A 23,984-nucleotide genomic window follows, 5' to 3' on the forward strand; every position below is an offset into this window, starting at 1 on the left:
ACGTCTGCATGCTTTGTCCAGGACGGTCCCGCACCCGGTCTCGGCAGGGTCATCGGGGAACTGGGTGAGGACGGTTGGATCAGAGTTCAGTGGGATACGAGCAGCACCAACTCCTACAGGATGGGCAAAGAGGGCAAGTATGACCTCAAACTTGCAGAGCCCCCTCCAGCTGCCCAGCCCCCCACCGAGGACTCAGACACGGAGGATGACACAGGTCAGTAGAGATCACAAGAGCTACAAGCTAAATGTGAGGTCCAAAATTTGACCTTTTACAATCTCTATTTTCAGAAGGTGAGCTGATGGAAAAGAGCAGCCATCCGACAGCAATGATGCTAACCAGCACAGTCAACCTGCTGAAGACACTGTCTCTGTCATCTGGGATCTACGCAGAAGTGCTGCAGACAGACGCCACACGGACCCTGTGTGGGCTCCTAAGAATGCTTGTGGAAAGTGGAGCAAATGACAAGTCCGGTAACTAAACCACCATCCTTATAAAGGGCTTTCTTTTTTATTTGCAAGACATATAGTGTCTTATTTTAACTCGACCCATCTGTGTTGTCAGGCTGTCACTCCCACAGGTTGGTGTCTCGGGAGCAGCACAGGAGCTGGTGCACCCTGGGCTTCATTCGCAGCATTGCTCTCATGCCGCAGATGTGCAGCACCCTCAGCACCTCTGCGTGGATCGGCCTGCTCATCCGAATCGTTGAGGGACACCAGTCCTTTAGTGCTGTTACTCTGCAGAGACAGGTGGGTTACCATGGTTGTGTGCGAGATTTGCTTCCTGTGCTGTTGATGATGCCATTCTCTAGTTCTACAAAAATCTATCAGCGTCTTATGTAGAGAAGTCTCTCATCCCCACTTAAATATACTTGTAGGGAGCTTATTTTTGTACATTGTTGTCAGCTGTATATAAGATACTGAAAGCAAAGCCTGTTTAGTCTCTAAAATCCAGTTAGGAATTCTAAGAGAAGTCATATGACAAAAGGTAGAAAAAAGAAAAATATGATCAAAAAGGTTCAAGAGACTGCTCCTGTTGGGCTCAAACAGACTGCAGCACCAAGACATGCACAGAGCAGGTGAAGCTTATATAGGGCTTCATCAGCGTAGTGGTAACAGTGCTTTCAGTTTGCCTCCCATTCACCCACTCACACACCAATGGTGGCAGAACTACCATGCTTGGTGCTCGCCTGCCATTGGGAGCAATATGGGATTCATTGTGTTGCCCCAGGATAATTTGGCACTACAGATCTAATGATTCCTGGTTAAACCGCTCTACCATCCACTCTGTCACAGCCGCCCATGAAGAGGTCAAATCACGTTGGGAGCGTTTTCTCAACTTTTCTTCCACCTTGAATTTGCCTCTGAGAGTCGACTGTCAACACCGAGTTCTACTGTGACGTTCTGAGGGAAAACAAGCAGTGCGCACGACCTGAACTGTGTTGTGATGGCATTTGGTTTCTCCAACATGACAACATGACCGCTCACAGCGTGTTGAAAAGATGCAAAACTTTTCACTCACAGCAACATAATCTCCACCACATACCTTCCTGCAACTTCTTTCTGGTACTAAGCAAAGGTCATGTGCACCCTCTGCTCGGGTCAAGACCACCAGTGGTCACAGAAATGTGTGTAACTCAACGTTGATCAAGCAGCGTAACTTGTAATACTTACTCATGAAAGTTATAGCTTCCCCCTGCTCCTTGTGCATTATTGTGCTGAGCTTTGATCGCCTGCAACAGGATCTATCTCTGAAGTTTTTGATTGCTTCTCATAATGTTATTGTCACAACAACTATTTTTACGGCCTTTCATGATGTAAACCACAGTCCCCTAATTTAGTTTCTTCTCTCTTCTACAGTCCAAAATAAATGAAAGTTAATTAGTTTTTGTAGATCCCACATCAGCCCTTAAGTACTCCATTTGTTGTCGTGCAGAAAACAGAAGGATATTGTTCTCACCAACAGAGTCTCTGTGGAGGAATCATCCCTTGTCCTGTGCACCCTGTGTGTTTCCAGATCCTGGCACTGCGCCTCCTGCAGGCAGTCCTCCCCTCGTGGGACAAGATGGAGCGCTCTCAGGACATGAAGTTCCTGGTGGAGAAGTTGTTCGGCTTCTTGGGAAGCCTGCTGAGCACCTGCTCCTCAGACCTGCCACTCCTCAGAGGTGCAGCCATGGATCATGCTTTAAGATTTGAAAATCTGCTGTTTTCATTGTAGTCTGTATTTTTTAAATGGTTATTCCCTCCCTCCCCCCTAAACAGAAGGCTCCCTACGGAGGAGGAAGTCCCGCCCACAGGCGTCTCTCACTGCCACTCACAGCAGCACTCTGGCAGAGGAGATTGTGTCCGTCCTGCGTACTCTGCACTCTCTTGGCCAGTGGAACAGCATGATAAATGATTACATCAACACTCAGCTGAGCTTCATTGGAGACGTTATGGCAGGTTGCCAATCTGAAGCTGTAAGATTTACTGCAGTCTTATAGATTCAATTACTGTGTTGCTAAAACTCGCTGCAGTGCTTTCTTTCTGACATCATTGATAAAAATCAGCTCTAACAAAGTGGTTAATATACATTTTTGTGTTCTTAATGTCATTAATTTCAGTGTTTCCTAGAGGAGTACTTTCCTGATTCGGATGGTCCCAGAGTGGGCAGTCTGATGGCAGTGCTTTCAGTGATTGGAGGGATTGATGGGCGCCTCAGACTGGGTGGCCAAGTCATTCATGAGGAGCACGGAGAGGGGACAGTCACAAGAATCACCCCTAAAGGACGCATCACCGTCCAGTTCCACGAGATGAGGACCTGCAGGGTTTGCTTGCTCAGCCATCTCAAACCGGTTTGTGTTTAGATGTTCATATGTACATAAAGCGTGTAAACTGGCTCCAATTCATGAACAAACTGACTTCATTTAATGTTTATTCTCCTCAGCTGCCTGCCGTGACCTTCAGTGTTCAGAACCTGCCCTTCAGTGAGCCCATGTTGGCTGTTTGGGCGCAGCTGGTCAGCCTCGCAGGAAGCAAACTGGAGAAACAACGCATGAAGAAATCTCTGAGCCGAGGGCTTACAGGTGCACAACACAGCACTTCACTTTATTTAGATTATTGTCTGTTCAAGTGCCATCCCTGAAAGTATTCAAGACTTTTCTCTTTTGATTAAAGATAGCTTGTCTCATAATTTTTTTCCATTAAAGACACCAACAAAAAGTATTAAGATTTGAGAGGATGCTTTGATTCAGTGTTTAGAGTTTAAGGTCTAATCCAGTGGGTTTAATCAAATCTGTTGTGTTTGCAGCCGACCAGGTGGACATCCACTTGCTGCGGTGCCAGCAGCTGAGGCTGTATATTTTGAAGGCAGCGCGGGCCCTCCTCTCTCATCAGGACAAACTCAGGCAGATTCTCTCCCAGCCAGCAGTCGTGGACATCGGACCCAACCCCAGTGGTAAGACCTCTCCCACTGAACGGATGTTTGAGTCTTGAAAGCTCACTGGGTCGGTTACAGTAGGTTTTTGCTGAAAATGACAGCTGTTTAGTTCAGCTCAGTGCTGTAAAGTTTAAATCTGTCATGTACAGTTTTTTTTGGTGTGGATGTCATGGGGTAGACAAGACCTTCAGCTATATTTAACAGTTTTTTTTTTTTTGTTTGTTTTTTTTACTTTTTGGGTTTTGTAATTTTAGATTCACAGTTTTAGTAAATGCAAAATTTTGAACCTTATCGACATCTGTAATATTTTAATGAAAATGAACCTATTATTTAGACTTGTGTGGGTTCTTGTTCTTGTGTGTTCTCGCTGCTACGTGGGTGGACAAACTTAGCAGTGTCTTACTAACCACCGTGCATACCTTGCACACTGCGCAGGTTTCCTTGAGACTAAATGTGGGTGGATGTGCAGCAAGCTTCTGATAGAAGATTAGACCGTTCTGATTCTATCTACCTTAGTGAAATTGTTTTTGGAGATTTAGACTTTTCATTTTATTTCAACACACCTCTCTGTCTCTCTGTTTGTTTGCAGAGGATCCAGTGGTGTCTTCTCCTGATGTGGGAGACTTGTCCCCTGAGGGCCCGCTGCCTCCACTGATCCTCCTGCAGCAGCTGCTCTCTGCTGCCACTCAGCCCTCCCCCATCAAAGCTATCTTTGACAGACAGGAGATGGAGGTGCGTCAGTAGACCTTACTTGAGGAAACCGGCGTTACGTCAGTGTGATCTGTAATGTTGCATCCATCCGATCCGGTGTGTTTGGTTTGACCTCAATATCATCTGTGCGTGCAGGCGGCAGCTCTGGCAGTCTGTCAGTACCTGGCTGTGGAATCGGCCCACCCGTCCTCACCGCTGTTTGAGGAGAGCAGCTCCAGTGAGGCCACCACGCCCGTCACCATACAGCACGTCAGACCACCCAAACAGAAGAAACAGAAAACCTCCCCTGTCCCGCCCTTACCCATAGTCCTCCAGCTCATGGAGATGGGGTTCCCACGGAAAAACATTGAGTTTGCCTTGAAGTCGCTGTCTGGAACTACAGGCAGTGCCTCTGGTGTCCCAGGTATACTTACTCTTTTCGTATCATTATGCTTTATGATATAATGTTTTGAGATTTACCTCTGGAGAGTAACTGAGAATGTGCATCAGGTGTTGAGGCTCTGGTGAGCTGGCTGCTGGACCACCCAGACATTCACGTCACTGAGCTGTCAGACGCTGACACCGTGTCCGATGAGTACTCCGATGAAGAGGTGCTGGAGGAGCTGGAGGAGCCAGAGCCGACATTCTCTGTGGTGCCTTACTTTTTCTTTTATTTCTGCCATAACAAACACAACCACAGACTGAACCACTTGTCCTTCAGCATGTCAAATTCTCCTCGTGACATGATTTATTAAGACATTGTTTGTCTGTTACATCAGCCATCAGGTGCAGTGGTGACTGAAAGTCAGACATTTAAGAAGAGGTCCGATTTCCAAAGCAACGATGATTATGCTGTTTATGTGAGAGAGAACATTCAGGTGAGAGCATCAGCCTTTTTCACAGTTTTCTAAAACTCTATTCAGGAAATGTAAAATAAGTGTGATGGACGGGTGGCATCCCTGCAGGTGGGGATGATGGTGAAGTGCTGCAGAACGTACGAGGAAGTGTATGACGGAGATGTCGGGAAGGTGATTAAGCTGGACAGAGATGGACTTCACGACCTGAATGTGCAGTGTGACTGGCAGCAGAAAGGAGGAACGTACTGGGTCCGCTACATCCACATCGAGCTACTTGGTAATCTTGTGTGATTTTAATGTCACATGATGACGTGAAGTGAATGGTTTTGGTAAAACAGTGACAGCATGTTATAAGATAAGACTTTCATAATTCCTTAGTGTCACAATTTAGTTGTCACAACAGTTTAAGAATACAGGTAATAAAAGATGAGTACAGAAAAACTAATTTACAAATACGCATACAAAAACAAAAGAATAGAATTTAAAACAACAACAACAACAAAAACATCCTAACCTATTCTGTGAAATGTAAAGAAAAACAGATAATTATTGCACATGGTTGATACAAAATATATTGTTAATTGTATTAGTAATTGTTCATTTCTCTTCACTATCTGGCTCTGCTTCTCCAGGATTCCCACCACAAAGTTCTCCTTCCCACATAAAGATTGGAGACAAAGTGAGGGTGAAGCCCACAGTCACAACACCAAAGTACAAATGGGGCTCCGTCACTCACAGGAGTGTCGGGGTTGTCAAAGGTAAGCCCAGTCACCTTAATGTACTCATGACCTGAACACATCCTTCTGTTGCTGCAACCTGAATCTTCTGTTTACTGCACTAATGAAGCTAAATGGTTTGTTTTTAGCCTTCAGTGCCAATGGGAAGGATGTGATCGTGGACTTCCCACAGCAGTCCCACTGGACCGGTTTGCTGTCTGAGATGGAGCTGGTGCCCAGCGTTCATCCTGGAGTCAGGTAGAGATATGTTCAAGATTTCTGTCTCCTCAGTTAACCATGTATCTCAGTATTTAGTTTAAATGCAGCCTCTGTGCTGTCTGCAGGTGTGACGGCTGCCAGATGTTCCCCATCAACGGCCCCAGGTTCAAATGCAGAAACTGTGACGACTTTGACTTCTGTGAAAACTGCTTCAAGACGCGTAAACACAACACCAGACATTCCTTCGGCCGAATCAACGAGCCCGGTCAGTCACACACTTGCTGCGATCTCATCTGTGGTGTTTCTGTGCGGGTTGTGTGTTGCACATGTGTAAACCTGCTCTCCACCTCCTCCACAATCAGGCCAGTCTCCGGCGTTCTGCGGCCGTTCAGGAAAACAGTTGAAGAAGCACCACAGCAGCCAGCGCGGGATGCTGATCGACGACTGGTCGCGCGCCGTCAAGAGCCTCAACGTGTCCTCTTCAGTTAACCAGGCCTCTCGCCTCATTGACCTCAGTGATCAGTGCTGGCAGTCCTCTGGCTCGCAGGGAAAGGTAGGAAATTGAGTTGTGTTGTCTAATGTGCTGGACGACGGTCTATTTAATTTGCTTTGTTAGTGTGTAATGCGTCACGTAATTGTTTTCTTTGCAGCACTGGATTCGTCTCGAGCTATTCCCAGACGTTCTCGTGCACAGGCTGAAGATGGTTGTCGACCCGGCAGACAGCAGCTACATGCCCTCACTGGTAGTAGTGTCAGGTGAGTTGAATATATTTGTTTTTTATTTTAAAGATAAACTAATAAAGGTATTTTATTGCCCGTTAGTTTAAACAGATGCTGTGTGTTTTTGACAGTTGTATGATACCCGGTTTGCTTTTGTATATTTATAACTCAGAAATAATGCTTTTGTCTTTAATATACAGGTGGCAGCTCTTTGAACAACTTAATTGAGCTCAAGACAATTAACATCAATCCCACCGACACCACTGTTCTTCTTCTCAGTGACTGCACTGAGGTTAGTTGTCTTAAAACTCTTATTACCATCCGCTTCTCATCACTGTTTATTTGCATTACTGTTGTAATAACTTCAATGATGTCTCCCCCGCAGTATCACAGATACATTGAGATTGCAATCAAGCAGTGCCGCAGCTCGGGTATCGACTGCAAGATTCATGGACTCGGCATTGTGGGACGCATCCGAGCAGAGGATGAAGACCTGGCTACAGTCCCTTTCCTGGCATCTGACAATGAAGAAGAGGATGATGACAAAACTGCAACTGGGAGGTAAGACAGGCCAAGGAATGAATATTTATTTGCTGGAATGGCCTCCGCTCTCCTTATTTGACTGAAAACATATGGCTCTCACTGTCTTCCTATTCATTCGTCTTTCAGTCTTGCTCGGAAGAAGTCATCAGGGTTGGAGTCGGCAGCCACTATCAGGACCAAAGTGTTTGTTTGGGGGCTGAATGATAAGGACCAGCTGGGAGGACTCAAGGGCTCGAAGGTGCAGTTTGTCAAGTAAACTATAATTCAAAGTCGAAGCTTGTGGGCTTGTTTTTGTTTGTCTTAAATTTGAAACACTGTAGTGTGTTTTGGGACAAATGAGAACATTGTTTAATGAAGCTTATGATACACACACAGACACAATAGTAGTCCGCTAGGCCCGTGTTGAGAACAGATTTTTTTTTAGCTAGAGATTATAATATAAAAACAACGACAATAATTTGGACAATTTTAAAATTCTACGAGTGCATCGTAGTTTCCCCCAAAGTCAGTTTCCAGTTGTTCAATTTTACACGCATGAAGTATACCATTTTGATTTTGAATGTACAAGTACAAAAGTATAAGCAGCATAAAAAAGCCTATTTGAGGACGTGGCACAAACTTGTAGAGAACACACTGCAGCAGGAACCAGACGAATCCTCGGGGATGTGAGGGGCTCAGAAGCGACTCCGCTCTCTAATCACTTTTGTTTGTTTTCTTCACAGATCAAGGTGCCTTCCTTCTCCGAAACGCTCTCTGCTCTCAATGTGGTGCAAGTGGCCGGTGGCTCCAAAAGCCTCTTTGCAGGTGAGCTAATAAATGCTTTTAATGTCGTTTCACATGTGACAGACGGCATGTAACTGATGTGTCATCGTTGCAGTGACCGTGGAGGGGAAGATTTACGCGTGTGGAGAAGCCACTAACGGCAGGTTAGGTCTGGGCCTCTCCAGCGGGACCATCCCGATCCCCCGTCAGATCACCGCGCTCAGTAACTACGTGGTGAAGAAGGTGGCCGTGCATTCTGGTGGACGCCACGCCATGGCTCTGACTGTGGACGGGAAGGTGTTTTCCTGGGGCGAGGGAGACGACGGCAAACTGGGACACTTTAGTAGAATGTATGTTATTTAACATAGACACTGAGCACACCTTAGAGACTGTACATAACTTGTATTATTACATTGTAGGCACTCAAGTGCAAAGGATAAACAAAGTGTAAAATACCGTATTGTCAACTAGGACAAAGCCGATAAATTCCCAAGTTTTTTTCCAACTCCAGAGTCTTTATCAATACGATTTCACATATTAGACTGTATAGCTGAATATTAGTTAGACTTGTAAATTTACTCACCGTTGCCCTGAATGTTATTTGTTCCTGGCGCGGAGAGTTTTCTTCTTTAATATCTTCATAGAGAGTGTGTTGATTATTGAAGACATACATGGTCTTTCCTTCAGGAACTGTGACAAGCCGCGGTTGATTGAGGCATTGAAGACCAAACGCATCCGTGACATTGCCTGCGGCAGCTCCCACAGCGCTGCAATCACCTCCAGCGGGGAGCTGTACAGCTGGGGTTTGGGGGAGTATGGCCGCCTTGGACACGGGGACAACACCACTCAACTCAGGCCCAAACTGGTATGTCTGTAGCTTCCTCTTCCCCCTCTGTTTACTTTGTAGGAGTGATGGTAGGATCTAGAATCTAATGTAGTTTTACTGTGACTGAAACTTATATCACCTCATCATCAGCGGTTTTAAGGAAAGACAAATATTTACACCTATTATCTTAATTGTGCTGCATGTCGTGCTTCATTTTTTTGTTTGTTGCTGCCTGGACTCTGACTGCACTACAAAGTGTGTAAAATTTGATGCTACATGATTTGTGATTGTTCTGTCTGTCCACCAGGTGAAAGTGCTTCTGGGACACCGTGTTATCCAGGTTGCTTGTGGGAGCAGAGACGCTCAGACTCTGGCCCTCACTGATGAAGGTATTTCTGTTAATGTGCTTATAGGCAACCTGTGGAGTGTCCGACCTCTAGTATCTCTGGAGATTAAAAAACAAAACACTTTACTATGAAAAGTCTACAAGTAACCCTTAAAATGACTCACAGGAAACGTGGATGGTTGTGTTTCAGTGTCTTGTTGGTAATGTGTCTTTTGTTTTTTTCAGGGTTGGTGTTCTCCTGGGGCGATGGGGATTTCGGGAAGCTGGGCCGTGGAGGCAGCGAAGGCTGCAACATACCGCAGAACATAGAAAGGCTCAACGGGCAGGGTGTCTGCCAAATTGAGTGTGGAGCCCAGTTCTCTCTGGCTCTGACAAAATCTGGAGTGGTGTGGACCTGGTAAGACCGATGAATGAGTTACAGTTACGTGATCAGTCATTATCAGCCTTTCCTCTGACCGTTAACTGTTTGTGTTTCTAAACAGGGGCAAAGGCGATTATTTCCGATTGGGCCACGGCACTGACGTCCACGTTCGGAAGCCCCAGATGGTGGAGGGACTGAGAGGGAAAAAGATTGTCCACGTTGCTGTGGGAGCACTCCACTGTCTGGCCGTCACAGACACGGGACAGGTTCGTACTGACCTCCAGAAACTGTTAGAAACCAAAGCACCGCGTTCAGACACTCGACTAATTTACTGCCCTGGCTCTGTTCCAGATGTGCGAGTTTTTCCTCCTGCATCCAAAGCTGATTTATTGAATCTCACTTTACTTCCCAGACACCTTTGACCTTTGCTGTTGCACAGTTTATTTTGCCTCGTATAATACATTTTCTGAGAGCAGATTTAATAATGTTAGCAGATCACTTCTTATGATGAGAGGCAACTACTCAATATTTGAAGAGATTGTTAAGATTGAGAGCTTGGAGCGTTGCCTTGACTTCTGCATTTGGTCCTTTTTGTAACTTAATCCTAAAGTTCCTGTACAGTTCAGCAATGTGTCAAATGCAGAAGAAATTTTGTGAGACACCAGCTGACAGAATGCTGCATATTGACATGAAATCCAGTCATTGTTTTGTGTTTCTGTCTCAGGTCTATGCGTGGGGCGACAATGACCACGGGCAGCAGGGGAATGGCACCACCACCGTTAACAGGAAGCCTACCCTGGTTCAGGGTCTGGAGGGACAGAAGATCACTCGAGTGGCATGTGGCTCCTCCCACAGCGTGGCTTGGACCACTGTGGACGTGACCACGCCTTCAGTACATGAGCCGGTCCTTTTCCAGACGGCCCGAGACTCCCTCGGAGCATCATACCTAGGTAGTCCTCCTTTTCTACACACTCCGATCTGGAGGGCTTTTTTTTCTGTCTTTTGCTGGGATTTAGCCATTTTATGTCTGGACTCGCCTCCCCATGTGCAAATGTTCCACCAAAACAGGTCCTCTCTGAATTTACTTTGCAAGGGCACCTTCACTGCATCCTGAGCTTGGTGCCATGTCCAAGATGATTGTGATTGGTTTATAGAAATATAAACAAGCAGTCCGGCTATGCATGACTCATAAGTGGCAGACTGCAGATTGTCCACAAGGGGGAGCGCTTCAGTTATTGTCAAGAGAAGATCAGATAGCGGTCAAATAAATTCCTCCTGGGACATGTTTAAGGAAATTTTACAAAATCTTTGGTTCTGATGAATAATAATGTTAGCTGAAGTAATATGTATAACTTAAAATAGCTTATTTTAGTCTTTAATTGCTGTTTGATTTGAACATTTGACAGCATGTTACACTTTATCATTAACAGTACTCTAAATCAGGGGCGCAAACACCATAGTACAATTTTTCAATACATTTTTGTATTTACATCACAGTAAATTTATAATTTTTTTCTACATTAATGTTAATTTTTTATTTCAGCTACTGCTGGAGATATTAAAGATGTAGTAGCAGTAGTAGTAGTGGTAGTAACACTCCTTGCCTGTAGGTGAGACCAATGACCATATTAACCTCTGCAGGTGTTGGCTGCTGTTGCAGTTCATTTTCCCATCAGCAGGTGGTACAAACTGCAGGCCTACAACTGGTATCTGCAACTCTTTTATTCCCATTAATGACAGTGTGTGTCTCCATTGTTTTGGTTTTGTACACGGCAGGTGTTCAGTCAGACAGCGACTCATCAGCAGCGAGCAACAAGATGAGCGGTCAGAACAGCGTGAAGCCGAATCGACCCTCGCTGGCCAAAATTCTCCTCAGTCTGGATGGCAACCTGGCCAAGCAGCAGGCTCTGTCTCACGTGCTGTCTGCCCTCCAAATCATGTATGCAAGGTAGGCTGACTGCTGGGTCTGAAATATCCCATTCAAGTGACGGAGAGGGCTCACGTGGCAAGTGTGGTGCAGTCTGAGGAAATTTGTCTGAGAGCAGAGGATAAGTAGTTCTACTGTTTAGTTAAATCTCATGTATTTGAGCTTTGATTATGATCACTAAAACTGCAAATTCATGTCTACTTCTAATGTGAAACCAGTCAGGACATTCATAGATTTAAATAGGATCACCATCTTGTTTGTTTATCACCACTTAAAATCCAACTGCTGCACAAGAACTGGATGAGTGCCATCCGGCCGAGGCTGGAATCCCAAACAGGCTGAGATATGTAGGATGTTTATTGACCTCTACATGTTTTAATCTGCTGACTGGCACTGGTAATTGTCATTAGTCGGTATTATAGTTGACAGGATGTGTTGTGTGTGTTCTCCTAGGGATGCAGTGGTTGACGCACTGATGCCAGCCAGCATGATCCTGCCAGCAGAGTGTCCTTCCAGCTCACCTGTTCCCCCGTCAGACTCCTCATGCTCATCCAGCGTGAGTGATGAAGAAGGTCCTCCTGTCGCACCTGAAGCTGAAGAGCGGGTCAGCCCTAATCCCTGGCAAGACAAGAAGGGAGAGGTCAGGAACACGACATGCACTTTCGCAGCATCGGTCCTTGTCTCTGTAAAACTTAATAATTCACACTGTTTGGCTTTTACATCATTAAAGCGCAGCCTCAACTATATTTTGTGCTGATTTACTGTAAAACAGGAATCATGCAGTGTGCATTTTTTTATCCATGATGACCAGGTGTGTAGACGCAACCATCAGCAAACTATATTTGGTTCTAATCTTGGAAACACCAGCAGCTCTGAGCACTTTTATTTTACAACTTGAATTTGTTTCCGCAACAGATTTCTCAGTTTTTTAATTCTGAGTGTTAAAGTTCTTATTCTCACTGTTTATCCGCTTTAATTTCATCACAGTGATTACTGGTGGAAATGGTGCGCGCACTTTAGACAAACACTCGGAGCCTGATTTACTGAAGAAAAACATGTGCAAACTTCACCCACAAAAACATGTCCAAGCTGATCTACTAATGATGTGCAGGATTGTTAAAATAGTTACAGCTTAAATAAAGTACCAGAATAACCTGATACAAAAACTATATTTGATGCTGTTATCCAACGAATACTTATATTTGGTGACTTTGTGTGTGAACAGGTCCCCTCATCAGAAGATGCCATCACTCCATCATCAGCTGTGACTCCCTCCGCCTGTGGAGCATCCTCGCGTCCTTTCATCCCCGTCACCGACGACCCCGGAGCAGCCAGCATCATAGCGGAGACCATGACCAAGACAAAAGAAGTTAGTCAGTCTCGTACTACGCAGCCCATGTTTGCTTGGTTAAACTGTTCACCTCAGCCGTATGTATCTAACTCGGCCTTTTCCTCTGTCTTCTCTTTGTCTTCAGGACTCTGAGAGTCAGAGTAAAGTAGTTGGTCCAGAGCCTCAGTACCTGGACGAGTTCACGAGTCTGCTTGTGCCTGATGATACACGAGTAATGGTGGACGTGCTCAAGCTGGCAGTGTCTTGTCGCTCCGGGGAGAAAGGCAAGGACGTGCTGTCTGCTGTGCTGTCCGGCATGGGTACAGCTTATCCACAGGTAACGTGCTGCGTTCTCTGATACCTAGGTGTGTGAAGGTCTGCGATTTGGAGGAAACATGTCAACATTCAACATGATTGTGTTTCAGGTTGCTGACATGCTGCTGGAGTTGTGTGTCACTGAGTTGGAGGACGTTGCCACGGACTCACAGAGTGGCCGTCTGTCCTCCCAGCCAGTTGTTGTAGAGAGCAGCCATCCGTACACCGATGATACATCCACAAGTGGCACTGTAAAGATCCCGGGTAAAAACAAACGCACTCGTTTCACCTGAAAATTTCGCCCCTTTAAAGAGTTTGACCATTTTGTGTATGACAGATCTCTTGGATGTAGACAACAGTTTCTACTTTGTCCTGTAGGTGCTGAGGGTCTAAGGATAGAGTTCGACCGACAGTGTTCGACCGAGAGACGCCACGACCCGCTAACAATCATGGATGGAGCCAACAGGATTGTCTCTGTCCGATCAGGTGATGAGAGGGAGACCATTCAACTTAATTGTCATGAAATCGAAGTGATGCCAAGAGAACCAAACATGAATGTATTTACCTGCGGTGTGTGTTTCAGGTCGGGAGTGGTCCGATTGGTCCAGTGAATTAAGGATCCCAGGAGACGAACTAAAATGGAAGTTCACCAGCGATGGCTCGGTTAACGGTTGGGGATGGCGCTTCACTGTCTACCCCATCATGCCTGCAGCTGGTGAGACATGTTGAATACATGCTGGCTACACATTTCTAACACAAATTTTGTTTATTACTATACTGATACATGTGCCATTTTTATGAAGTCATACTATAATAGAACCACTACTCTGGCTCACATACACTCTGCCTTGGTTTATGACAGTCTTTTTCATGGTTTTCCTCAGGTCCCAAGGACTTGCTGTCTGATCGCTGTATCTTGTCCTGCCCCTCCATGGACTTGGTCACATGTCTCTTGGACTTCAGGCTCAACTTTGCCTCCAACAGGAGCATCGTGCCTCGTCTAGCTGCTTCACTTGCTGCTTGCGCTCAGCTTAGTGCGCTAGGTACAGTATGAATGTTCTGATTCACTGTGACTAAACTTTAGCCTAGTCCAAATAAAGGTGGAATTTAGTGAAACTTTGGTATACAGTTGTAGTGTAATGATTTCTTGATGAAGGCTGATGCAGGTGAATGCTTGGTGCTGCTTCTGCTTGACCTTTGTGCAGCTTTTGAGACAGTTGATCATAGCATTATTATCAATACATTGGTAACATGGGTTGGTATCTCTAATACTGCTCTTAATTTCTCTTCATTTACTATCTTTGGCCCACATAATCAAATTGCACAAAATATTAACATTCCTTGTTGTGCAGATGATACTCCGCTGTATTTGTCCTGCTAAGCCTCTGACTCGGTGAAGTTATCTCGCCTGCCAAATTTCCCAGCTGCTGTTAAGGATTGGGTGGCAGAAAATATTCTTCAACTAAACCCCTTCAAACCAGAAATCCTTATTACTAATAAGTCCAAGCACACTTTTGGCCAAGTTCTGCCTGTGCTTGGCACTGAAGCTCTGCATGTGATACCTGACGTGAAGAAACCTGAAGTTATGTTATATCAGAACCTCGCTCTCGAATCCCACTTTTAAAAGCTAGCTCAGTCTTGTTTTTTCCATTTGATCTTTTCATGATCTTCAGAGTTATAAATGTTTTTATCTTCTCTCGTCCGGTTTATTGAATTGCTGTGTCTGCTTGTCTTCTCCAAAACATGATTGCACAAGCTTCAGGATGTCCAAAATGCAGACACCAGACTCTTAACCAAAGCCCATGTTTTAGCTTCCCTTTAGCCTGTCCACTTTAGATTTGATTTAAAAGGTTTACTCCTGACTTTAAAGGCCCAGCATGGCATAGTGCTGAGCTTTTAAATCTTAACTCACCTGCTTGTAGTTTAGGATTTTAGAATGAGGCCGTGTTGGCTATTCCTGCTTTAGATTTGAAGACCATATACATCTTGTACTGTGTTGTGTATTATGTATTGTTTGTATGTGTTAGAGTACCTCTTTAATGCAAATGGCCCTCTGGGACATGAACATTTTACTCTACTACAAGGCCTTTGCTCTTCTGGCTCCAACTCTTTGCATTAGCTAACCTGAAGAACGTAGACTAGAACTTTCAATCACGTCTCAAGACTTTTTACAAATTATTGTACCTGTTACTCAGTTTATCAATTCTTTCATCTGTTTACTTCAATCCATTATCTTCACTTTAACCTGTAATATTTGTGATTTTTACTTGTCAACTGTGAGTTTATGCTTGATTGCTTTCCAATTCTTTCTCATTATCATTGTTTGTGAAGCACTTTGTGATGGTAGTTTTTTTTATACATGTATAAAGCTTATTATTATTATTAGTTCATTCATCTGTTGGAGATTCAATTCTCATGAAATTAAATTCTATTTGTCTATGAAATACTAATTTATGATATTTTATTGTGTGTAGCTGCAGGACACAGGATGTGGGCTCTGCAGAGGCTACGAAAGCTTCTGACCACCGAGTACGGTCAGTCCATCAACATAAACAGACTGCTGGGGGACAGTGAAGGCGAGGCTCGCTCCATGGTGAGTACAGATTGAAACTCACCAGTGCTTCCATTGTATAGGCTCTCCTTGGCGGATTAGCCTAATAGATTAAGACCTGCCTGGGTTAATAACTTTCTCTTTTTTTTTTTTTTTCCAATCAAGACACACGATTGTCCCTTCAGTATTTCCCATAAATCTTTAACCGCCACATATTGATTTATATATTTTCTACTATTTAAAATGGTTTACGTTTTTATTATAGAGCTGCGTGCGGTACATTCATTGGTTCAGCCCCTCTTTGCCCCGCTCCCCCTGCACACAGAGTCAAAACATGACAGTGCATAGGAGGAAGGATAGTTGTTGGCTTTTCCCCGTCGTGAAGTTACACATTCAGGTCACCACTGAGCAGAGAGGTCGTTTCTGGCAGTGCATGAAGACTGATTAAAATTCAAAAATTATTGTGTACTGTGATTTAACATGTCATACATGTTTAATGAAATTGGCACAGTGCCTGTTCAGCTTTAAAAGCTAACCATGCTGGCATGATAGAGCTTCTGGACAACATCAAGTGCATTGACAAAATGTTCTGTGAGCACAAGTAGTATACTGGAAAAACTGGTCACAAAACCCTGTGAAATAAGAAGTTCAAGGAAGGAGTGCAAACACGGAGGCTGTGGAGCACTCACTGTTTATATTTGTCACTTATTTGAAAACGTAAAGCATACGTCCATACAATATCATTCATTTATTTGTCACAAAGTACTAGCTAATTGAACTATTTACAGTGGGGAAGCTTATATGTTAATGATCTAAAATTAATTATTACATAATTAATTGGAGCAAGCGTGCAGGTCCTTTTGTATCTGGTCTTTCACCGTGTACTGTGCAGGCAAATATATTTATAAATTATTCCGTTTTAATTGGTACCTGAATATGTTGTCGTTGTAATATTTGTGTGTAGCTGAGGGACGGTTGATCAATGGCATTGCTCTGGCCATGTTATCTGACATGACTGACATAAAGTCTTTTCACAAGTTAAGTAAAGAGACAGTATGCCAGTCTCTTGTTTTCATGGTGTATAAATGTGTTTATTTATTCGATCAATTACATTTTCTTTCCCACAATTTGTAGCTTTTCGTTGTGTTTGGCTCAGTTCTCTCAGCTCACTTTCCTTCAACCATCCACTGCAGTGCCTCTGTTTTGCTTTGTGTAATTGTTTTAACTGTAACAATCACAAAATTGAACAAAATAGTAACATTTAATGGAAAGCCAAAAAAAAAAAAAAAGAGCTTTATTGTTTTAACAATGATGTAACTGACTGATAATCTGTTTTCTTTCAGAGTTTCACAGGCAGCGCTCTGGCTGCTCTTGTGAAGGGCCTACCAGAGGCTCTGCAGAGGCAGTATGAGTACGAGGACCCCATTGTCAGGGGAGGGAAGCAGCTGCTTCATAGTCCATTTTTCAAGGTAAGTTTGCAGTTGTTGATTTTTAGCCAACAAGGTTGATAGTTTTGGGGATTTTTTTTTAATAGATGTTAGAGATGGTTTTCTCTTATTCTAATTTCAACATTTCCTCCAGGTCTTGGTTGCTCTTGCTTGTGACCTTGAGCTCGATACGTTACCCTGCTGTGCTGAGACCCATAAGTGGGCCTGGTTCCGCCGGTACTGCACTGCCTCCCGAGTGGCTGTAGCTCTCGATAAGAGAACCTCTCTACCAAGACCCTTCCTGGATGAGGTACGTGTGCCGGCATTCACTTTCTCCATCAATTTTGTTCACCTAAAAATGTCCTTAATCAAATGTCCTTGGTCATTCTCATCCCTTTAAAGGTCACAAAGAAAATTCGTGAGCTCATGGCCGATCACGAGAGCATGAACGGACTCCACGAGAGTCACGACTTGTTCAAGCGTGAGCACGACGAGCAGCTCGTGCAGTGGATGAACCGGCGGCCGGATGACTGGACCCTCTCCGCCGGGGGCAGCGGCACCATCTACGGCTGGGGCCACAACCACAGAGGGCAGCTGGGGGGCATCGAGGGGGCAAAGGTCAAAGTACCCACACCCACTGAAGCCCTCGCCACACTGCGGCCGGTCCAGCTGATCGGAGGGGAGCAGACTCTGTTTGCCGTCACTGCAGATGGAAAGGTTTCAGCTTTGTTTGCTTTTATCAAAAATAATTTAACTTTCTAGCAAGAGTGTTGATCAATGTTGTCAATCTGACTGTTATACTAATTTATTATATCTTGATCCTCAGCTATATGCAACAGGATATGGAGCAGGGGGCCGACTGGGTATTGGTGGCACTGAATCGGTGTCCACCCCGACTTTACTGGAGTCCATCCAACACGTCTTCATCAGGAAGGTGGCTGTGAACTCTGGAGGGAAGCACTGCCTGGCACTGTCCTCTGAGGGAGAGGTCTACTCATGGGGGGAAGCTGAAGATGGAAAACTGGGCCACGGGAACCGAAGGTTAAGATCACATCAACTTAAAGACACTTTCACCATAAATGATCATATTGTAAGAATTAAGATTGTTAAAAGATGTTTTTAACGTAAATGGGATTCCTTTTGACTTTAGCCCCTGCGACCGTCCTCGTGTCATTGAGTCCCTGAGGGGAGTGGAGGTGGTGGACATCGCAGCCGGAGGGGCACACAGCGCCTGCATCACTGCCAGCGGAGAGCTCTTCACTTGGGGCAAGGGTCGCTACGGGAGACTGGGCCACGGGGACAGCGAGGACCAGCTTAAACCCAAACTGGTCTGTGATCACTTAGCTCCGGTTCTCACAAGGCTCAAAGTGGTGTGCACTTAAACGTGAAAGGAGTTAACTGTCCGTGTGGTTTATCCAGGTGGACGCACTGCAGGGTCACCGGGTCATCGACGTGGCCTGCGGCAGCGGGGACGCACAGACGCTGTGTCTAACTGACGATGACATGGTCTGGTCCTGGGGAGACGGGGACTATGGCAAATTGGGCCGGGGAGGCAGTGATGGCTGCAAAATCCCCATGAAGGTAAGATTACCAAACAATGTGATCTTGAGGTCAGCCGAGGAAACACTTTTTACTTCTATGTCTTCTCTCTCCGGTTACTTCATTTGGGAGATCAGAGTATCAAGCTGAGCAAAGACTGTCGATCTTTACTTTTCTGTTTCTCTTCAGACCAGTAGCCACAATTTTTATTTTCAGAACACATTGGAGCACTGCGAGTTTAAAGATTTGGGCCTATGGTGATAGATTTGAGGTTAAAGGAATAGTGGGACAGTTTTAGAGATACTCTTCACATTTTCTTATCGTTAGATCAGAAAATCAATAACCTTTTCATAGATGTGCACTTCTGACAAGCAAAGGCCTGCTAGCAAAGGTATCAAATGTCTCAGAGACTAATGTTAGCCCAGCAGTCTTAGTCTTGGCTGTGTTGAATGTCTCGGTGCAGACCAAGCGGCGACCAACAGTGACGTCACCCACTGGTTTGAGAACGGTCGTTCTGAAGCCTCCAGTTTGCTATTTTGGCCGTCAGCATCTGGCAAGCTGTTAGTTTGACTTCATCTGATTGGGAATCTGATGACACTACACCTGCCCACCTATAATAGAAACCTGACTGCACCACAGGCCTGTCAATCAAACAAATACCCCCAGAAATACTGCTTTTTTTTTTTTTCTTTTGCCCAATATCGAATTAATGACGGGATTATTAGTATCTGACCCGAGGGCCGCAGTTTGAATAGCCCAGATTTAGAGCTTCTGGCTCTCTTACACTGAGCTTCATGTTCAAACCATTTTTTTCTGGTAAGATACTCTCGGTCAGAGGGCACGTTTAATGTGTGGAAAAGTTACTAATGAGGTTAAATGACATTCAGTTGAAACTGCTTATAGAGGCAGGTCAACCTGCCTTTATAAGCTTTAAACAGATACAACAAAGGAATGAGGCTGAGTCGTGCCTCCAAGGACCTGCTCTTTGCTGGGTTTAGATGAGGATTCAAAGGCAGCTTAAAGGTCCGTCAGGGGAGGGCAGGAGAACAGTGTCTTGGGGTCTCAGATTTATGCTGGCACAGCCTGGTGCCCATCAAAAGGCCAAGTGATGGATCAGACATCATTTAACATGAATAGCAGGTTTTCACTGAAATGCTCTCAAAGTTAGCACATTTCATCATGTCCACTGACAACAGAGAAGTTACAACGTGATGCCAACATTCAGTGAAACAGGAAGGTTTTCCTTTTTAGATGGATGATCTGCTTTTATTTACAAACAGAAAGTATGACTCCACACAACAGTATCCATAAAGCACAGTCTAGTGTACAGTGTGTGTATTGTGAGGAGATCAATTTCTGAGTATGATTTTTCCATGATTTTTTTTCTGTCTTCAGATCGACTCTCTCACGGGTCTCGGAGTCGTCAAAGTGGAGTGCGGCTCTCAGTTTTCTGTGGCTCTTACTAAATCCGGGGCCGTGTACACGTGGTATGTACAGTATGTTACTGAGAAGATCTGTCATGGCTTTTCGTGTCACTGTCGTCCGTGATGTGAGGGCTCATGTCTGTGTGTGTATTGTGTCATCTAAAGGGGGAAAGGAGACTACCATCGGCTGGGCCACGGCTCCGATGACCACGTTCGACGCCCCAGACAGGTGCAGGGACTCCAAGGGAAGAAAGTGATCGCCATCGCCACGGGGTCGCTGCACTGTGTGTGCTGCACAGAGGATGGTAGGAGCCTTTCGTACTTGTTCCCAACAGATGTATTTGCTTATTTCACATGAGCTTGTTGTACACACTCTCTCTGCCATCTTTCCGTTTGTTGTCATTGAGTCCCAACAGTTCAGCTTAGTCAGGCTGGATTGCAGCTCCAAAAAAAGCTTTGCTGTTGTGTTTGGCTCAGGAGAAGTGTACACATGGGGCGACAACGACGAGGGCCAACTTGGAGACGGGACCACGAATGCCATCCAGAGGCCGCGGCTGGTGGCCGCACTGCAGGGCAAGAAAATCAACAGGGTGGCCTGTGGCTCCGCCCACACTCTCGCCTGGTCCACCAGCAAGCCCACCAATGCTGGAAAATTACCTGCACAGGTAATGTACTCCTATGGAAGCGACTATGTATGGTGGAAAATGAATCCTGTGCCTACAGCTTCTAGTAGATGGCAGTAAAGTTTTGCAGACATTAAATCAAAGTTTCTTTCAAACACTTGAATGCCGATCCAAGCTGTCAAATCTCTGGATGTCCTTGTGGTGTGTTTAAGGTTCCCATGGAGTACAACCACCTACAGGAAATCCCCATCATGGCCCTGAGGAACAGGCTGCTGCTGCTGCACCACATCTCCGAGCTGTTCTGCCCGTGCATACCCATGTTTGACCTGGAGGGTCGGCTGGGCCAGACGGGCCACGGCCCCTCGGTGGGCTTCGACACGCTCAGGGGCATCCTCATCTCGCAGGGCAAGGTGGGACAACGTGGAGCTGAAAAACAAGAGACATGCACACAAAGCACAGACAGAATAATTTGATGTGTTTGATTGGCACTAAAAGATTCTTTCTTTTTTTTATGTCTGTAAACAGGAAGCAGCCTTCAGGAAGGTGGTTCAAGCCACGATGGTGCGGGACAGGCAGCACGGACCGGTGGTGGAGCTGAACAGGATTCAGGTACAATCAGGAAACACACTTTAATCAGTGGCTCGATCCCTTTTCTGTTTCTTCAAATCCTCCTGCCCCTTCACCCCCCGCCCCCTCACTGTGAGGCTCCGTGCCAGACAGGCTCCTGAGCATTACATGTGATGTCTTTCATAAGGGGATTTTTTTTTTTTTTCTTTTCTTTTTCCGTGGTGTGTGATCTGCACTCCTTCCTGTCTGAAGGGAGTCCTGCTTGGAGTTTCAGACTTTACTTCACATAGAGTCTTGGCTCAGACCACCGCCCCCCCCACCTCCACCCTGTCCCTGTCTGATTATGTGTGTGTGTGAAGGGGGGGTGGCTGTCACATCCAGCCCGTCATGCTCATCAGTGCTTCCTCTCCATCTAGCGGGAACCCAGAACAAAAACAAATAAAACTATAATCATTTTTCTTTTTTGTCTTCCTGACCCTGCAGGTGAAGCGTTCCCGCAGTAAAGGGGGTCTTGCAGGTCCGGATGGAACCAAGTCTGTGTTTGGTCAGATGTGTGCCAAAATGAGTTCATTCAGCCCTGACAGCCTGCTGCTGCCTCACCGCGTGTGGAAGGTTAAATTTGTAGGTATGTGTTCACTCTGACATCTACCCCTCCGTCAACTGTAAGTAACATTTAATTGTCAGCATTAATATGTTTTTAATACATTTCCTTTCTCCTCAGGGGAGTCGGTGGATGATTGTGGCGGAGGCTACAGTGAGTCCATCGCCGAAATGTGCGAGGAGCTGCAGAACGCCCTGACGCCGCTGCTCATCGTCACCCCCAACGGCCGCGATGAGTCGGGCGCCAACAGGGACTGTTTCCTGCTTAACCCCGCAGCCAAGTCCCCTCTTCACATGAGCATGTTCCGCTTCCTAGGTATAATCCAGTTAATCTCCTAGTCAGGCCCGGGGTGTTAATCCTAGATAAACAAAAATTGAAAATATGCTTTTATTTTTTAAAAAAGAACAAGTAATTTGTGTGTATTTTTGCTGATAAAACACCTGTCCTGTTGACTATGCTTCATTTTAGTTGAGAGATTTCATTTATTTCGTTGAACACATTTTCCACAACACAGTGACAGCTGATTGTTCGTGTTTGCTCTGCGGGTAATGCGCTCTGCCTTGCTGCGTCTGCAGGAGTGCTCCTCGGTATTGCAATCCGGACTGGAAGCCCTCTCAGCCTGAACCTGGCGGAGCCCGTGTGGAAACAGCTGGCAGGCATGAACCTGACCATCGCTGACCTCAGTGAGGTACGAGCACCGCCCTGCTCAGCAGAGCACAACGCCGTGGAGAGTGTGGAGGGTGTGTGAGTGTGTGGAGAGTGTGTGTGTGTGTGTGTGTGTGTGTGGAGAGTGTGTGTGTGTGGAGAGTGTGCGTGTGCACTGATGAAGACTGACTGAATGTGAAAATGTATTGAACATTTAAAGCACTTGGCCTGAATCACTCGTGAGAACACGTTTGTTCTTAAGCGTCACTTCAGAGTGATGAAAGAGAGTTTTTTCCAGGAAGTTTGTCTTCAAACTAAATGTAATTTTACTCCAGGAAAGCGGCCGAGTACTAAAGGCGCAGACTGAGTTAGACTTTGGTTCTGTTTACTCTTGAAAAGTGCCTCATCACTCAGTACCACATTTTTTTTAATCTCAGCTTCATCCACACTAACACGTTTTGTTTTAAAATGCTTAACTTTTGCTTCGTTCAGGCCGGACTAAATCTCTTCAGCATCAGTGAACCACAGAATTTACCATAAATAGAATCTACTTCAGTAAATCTGACCTTAGAAAGTCGTATTTTAAATCTTTTTTAACTCATTTTTGGCCACACACCTGTCTGAGTACTCTGCAGTAACTGAAGGCTTCTCTGTGTGCAGCCACCCAATTATCATCTATTGATAGCACATGAGGCATTTAGGGAACATTGGTAAATTGTAGTGTCTAGCGATGACTCCTGTTTAGCAGTAGGAGACATCTGTTAATTTATTGCTACAGAAATCAACCTGGGTTACACTCTCCACATCTAAACCGCTAGAAAACAAAACAATTGTTCTGTAATGTTTTTTTTTATAATTTATTTTTCTTAAAATGGATTTTATACATTTTGTATGAAAAAAGTATTATTCAAGAACCAGTATTGGGGCCAGTATTAAATATTTTTGTGTGATACCCCGCCCTGTTTTCAGAGCTGTTGAACAAGTCAATAACAGACATTCTGCCACGTGAATGAAAACAAATTGTTTATATCCTATTTATCTATAATGCATTTTTAAGTCATTTATGAGGCAGCAGATAAGATCCACACAAACAAAACTTCAGACTGATTCATATGACCTGAAGGCACCTCGGTGTCACACCCACATACAATGGAATGAACATGTATTTACAAGAGGAATACAATTTAAATTACAGCTCCATGACAGAAAAGAGTAATGTCCTAGAGGGTCGGCATTAGACATCATAAGAATATCCTACAAACTCGGATACAAATCATGCTTTTTTTTTTCTTTTTTTTTTATCAATGCAGTCTCGTAATATATTTAATCCAGTCACGAAAAAAGTATCCTTGTTTGACCTTCCTAAAAGGGGTGGTGGTGATGATGGGGCCGTTTTCAAGATTTTAGGAGCGCACCAATAGACACACTTCAATACTTTCTCCTGAACAGATGGCATTCTCAAGTTTAAAGGTCCCATATTTTTCACTTTTCTGGTGTTTTATTTGCAGTTTTACGGCTCCTCTTAAGCTTCTCTCTGGAGCTTTACGAAGAACAAGCTGTTTTGTGACATCAATAACCAG

At 44.9% G+C, this 23,984-nt stretch overlaps 1 protein-coding gene across 5 annotated transcripts in view; it reads left to right on the forward strand.

Annotated features, from left to right (window-relative positions):
- Window positions 1-23,984, forward strand: part of herc2 (HECT and RLD domain containing E3 ubiquitin protein ligase 2) — a 46,493-nt gene that overhangs the window by 18,534 nt on the left and 3,975 nt on the right. For 2 of the 5 annotated variants that reach the window (XM_069150818.1, XM_069150820.1), the window contains exons 37-87: window positions 22-214; window positions 289-471; window positions 563-747; window positions 1,964-2,162; window positions 2,260-2,456; window positions 2,601-2,831; window positions 2,924-3,062; window positions 3,287-3,433; window positions 4,005-4,147; window positions 4,262-4,529; window positions 4,616-4,758; window positions 4,885-4,983; window positions 5,071-5,239; window positions 5,595-5,720; window positions 5,828-5,936; window positions 6,023-6,162; window positions 6,260-6,450; window positions 6,548-6,653; window positions 6,818-6,909; window positions 7,003-7,178; window positions 7,287-7,398; window positions 7,883-7,964; window positions 8,038-8,272; window positions 8,610-8,787; window positions 9,056-9,137; window positions 9,320-9,491; window positions 9,577-9,721; window positions 10,180-10,405; window positions 11,232-11,403; window positions 11,836-12,022; window positions 12,608-12,751; window positions 12,858-13,049; window positions 13,138-13,291; window positions 13,406-13,513; window positions 13,611-13,742; window positions 13,912-14,070; window positions 15,502-15,620; window positions 16,922-17,047; window positions 17,160-17,315; window positions 17,408-17,722; window positions 17,832-18,046; window positions 18,156-18,333; window positions 18,425-18,586; window positions 19,940-20,031; window positions 20,134-20,273; window positions 20,446-20,633; window positions 20,804-21,001; window positions 21,117-21,200; window positions 21,642-21,783; window positions 21,880-22,074; window positions 22,335-22,447. In XM_069150818.1, coding sequence (XP_069006919.1) covers window positions 22-214; window positions 289-471; window positions 563-747; window positions 1,964-2,162; window positions 2,260-2,456; window positions 2,601-2,831; window positions 2,924-3,062; window positions 3,287-3,433; window positions 4,005-4,147; window positions 4,262-4,529; window positions 4,616-4,758; window positions 4,885-4,983; window positions 5,071-5,239; window positions 5,595-5,720; window positions 5,828-5,936; window positions 6,023-6,162; window positions 6,260-6,450; window positions 6,548-6,653; window positions 6,818-6,909; window positions 7,003-7,178; window positions 7,287-7,398; window positions 7,883-7,964; window positions 8,038-8,272; window positions 8,610-8,787; window positions 9,056-9,137; window positions 9,320-9,491; window positions 9,577-9,721; window positions 10,180-10,405; window positions 11,232-11,403; window positions 11,836-12,022; window positions 12,608-12,751; window positions 12,858-13,049; window positions 13,138-13,291; window positions 13,406-13,513; window positions 13,611-13,742; window positions 13,912-14,070; window positions 15,502-15,620; window positions 16,922-17,047; window positions 17,160-17,315; window positions 17,408-17,722; window positions 17,832-18,046; window positions 18,156-18,333; window positions 18,425-18,586; window positions 19,940-20,031; window positions 20,134-20,273; window positions 20,446-20,633; window positions 20,804-21,001; window positions 21,117-21,200; window positions 21,642-21,783; window positions 21,880-22,074; window positions 22,335-22,447 — 8,139 coding nt within the window. The remainder of the gene's footprint in view (window positions 1-21; window positions 215-288; window positions 472-562; window positions 748-1,963; window positions 2,163-2,259; window positions 2,457-2,600; window positions 2,832-2,923; window positions 3,063-3,286; window positions 3,434-4,004; window positions 4,148-4,261; window positions 4,530-4,615; window positions 4,759-4,884; window positions 4,984-5,070; window positions 5,240-5,594; window positions 5,721-5,827; window positions 5,937-6,022; window positions 6,163-6,259; window positions 6,451-6,547; window positions 6,654-6,817; window positions 6,910-7,002; window positions 7,179-7,286; window positions 7,399-7,882; window positions 7,965-8,037; window positions 8,273-8,609; window positions 8,788-9,055; window positions 9,138-9,319; window positions 9,492-9,576; window positions 9,722-10,179; window positions 10,406-11,231; window positions 11,404-11,835; window positions 12,023-12,607; window positions 12,752-12,857; window positions 13,050-13,137; window positions 13,292-13,405; window positions 13,514-13,610; window positions 13,743-13,911; window positions 14,071-15,501; window positions 15,621-16,921; window positions 17,048-17,159; window positions 17,316-17,407; window positions 17,723-17,831; window positions 18,047-18,155; window positions 18,334-18,424; window positions 18,587-19,939; window positions 20,032-20,133; window positions 20,274-20,445; window positions 20,634-20,803; window positions 21,002-21,116; window positions 21,201-21,641; window positions 21,784-21,879; window positions 22,075-22,334; window positions 22,448-23,984) is intronic. The other 3 variants (XM_069150819.1, XM_069150821.1, XM_069150822.1) reach the window with 3 other exon arrangements.

The sequence above is a fragment of the Embiotoca jacksoni genome, unplaced genomic scaffold (assembly GCF_022577435.1).
Source record: "Embiotoca jacksoni isolate LCO1_2020_lvr unplaced genomic scaffold, fEmbJac1.0.p SCAF_16, whole genome shotgun sequence".
Classification (NCBI taxonomy): domain Eukaryota; kingdom Metazoa; phylum Chordata; class Actinopteri; family Embiotocidae; genus Embiotoca; species Embiotoca jacksoni.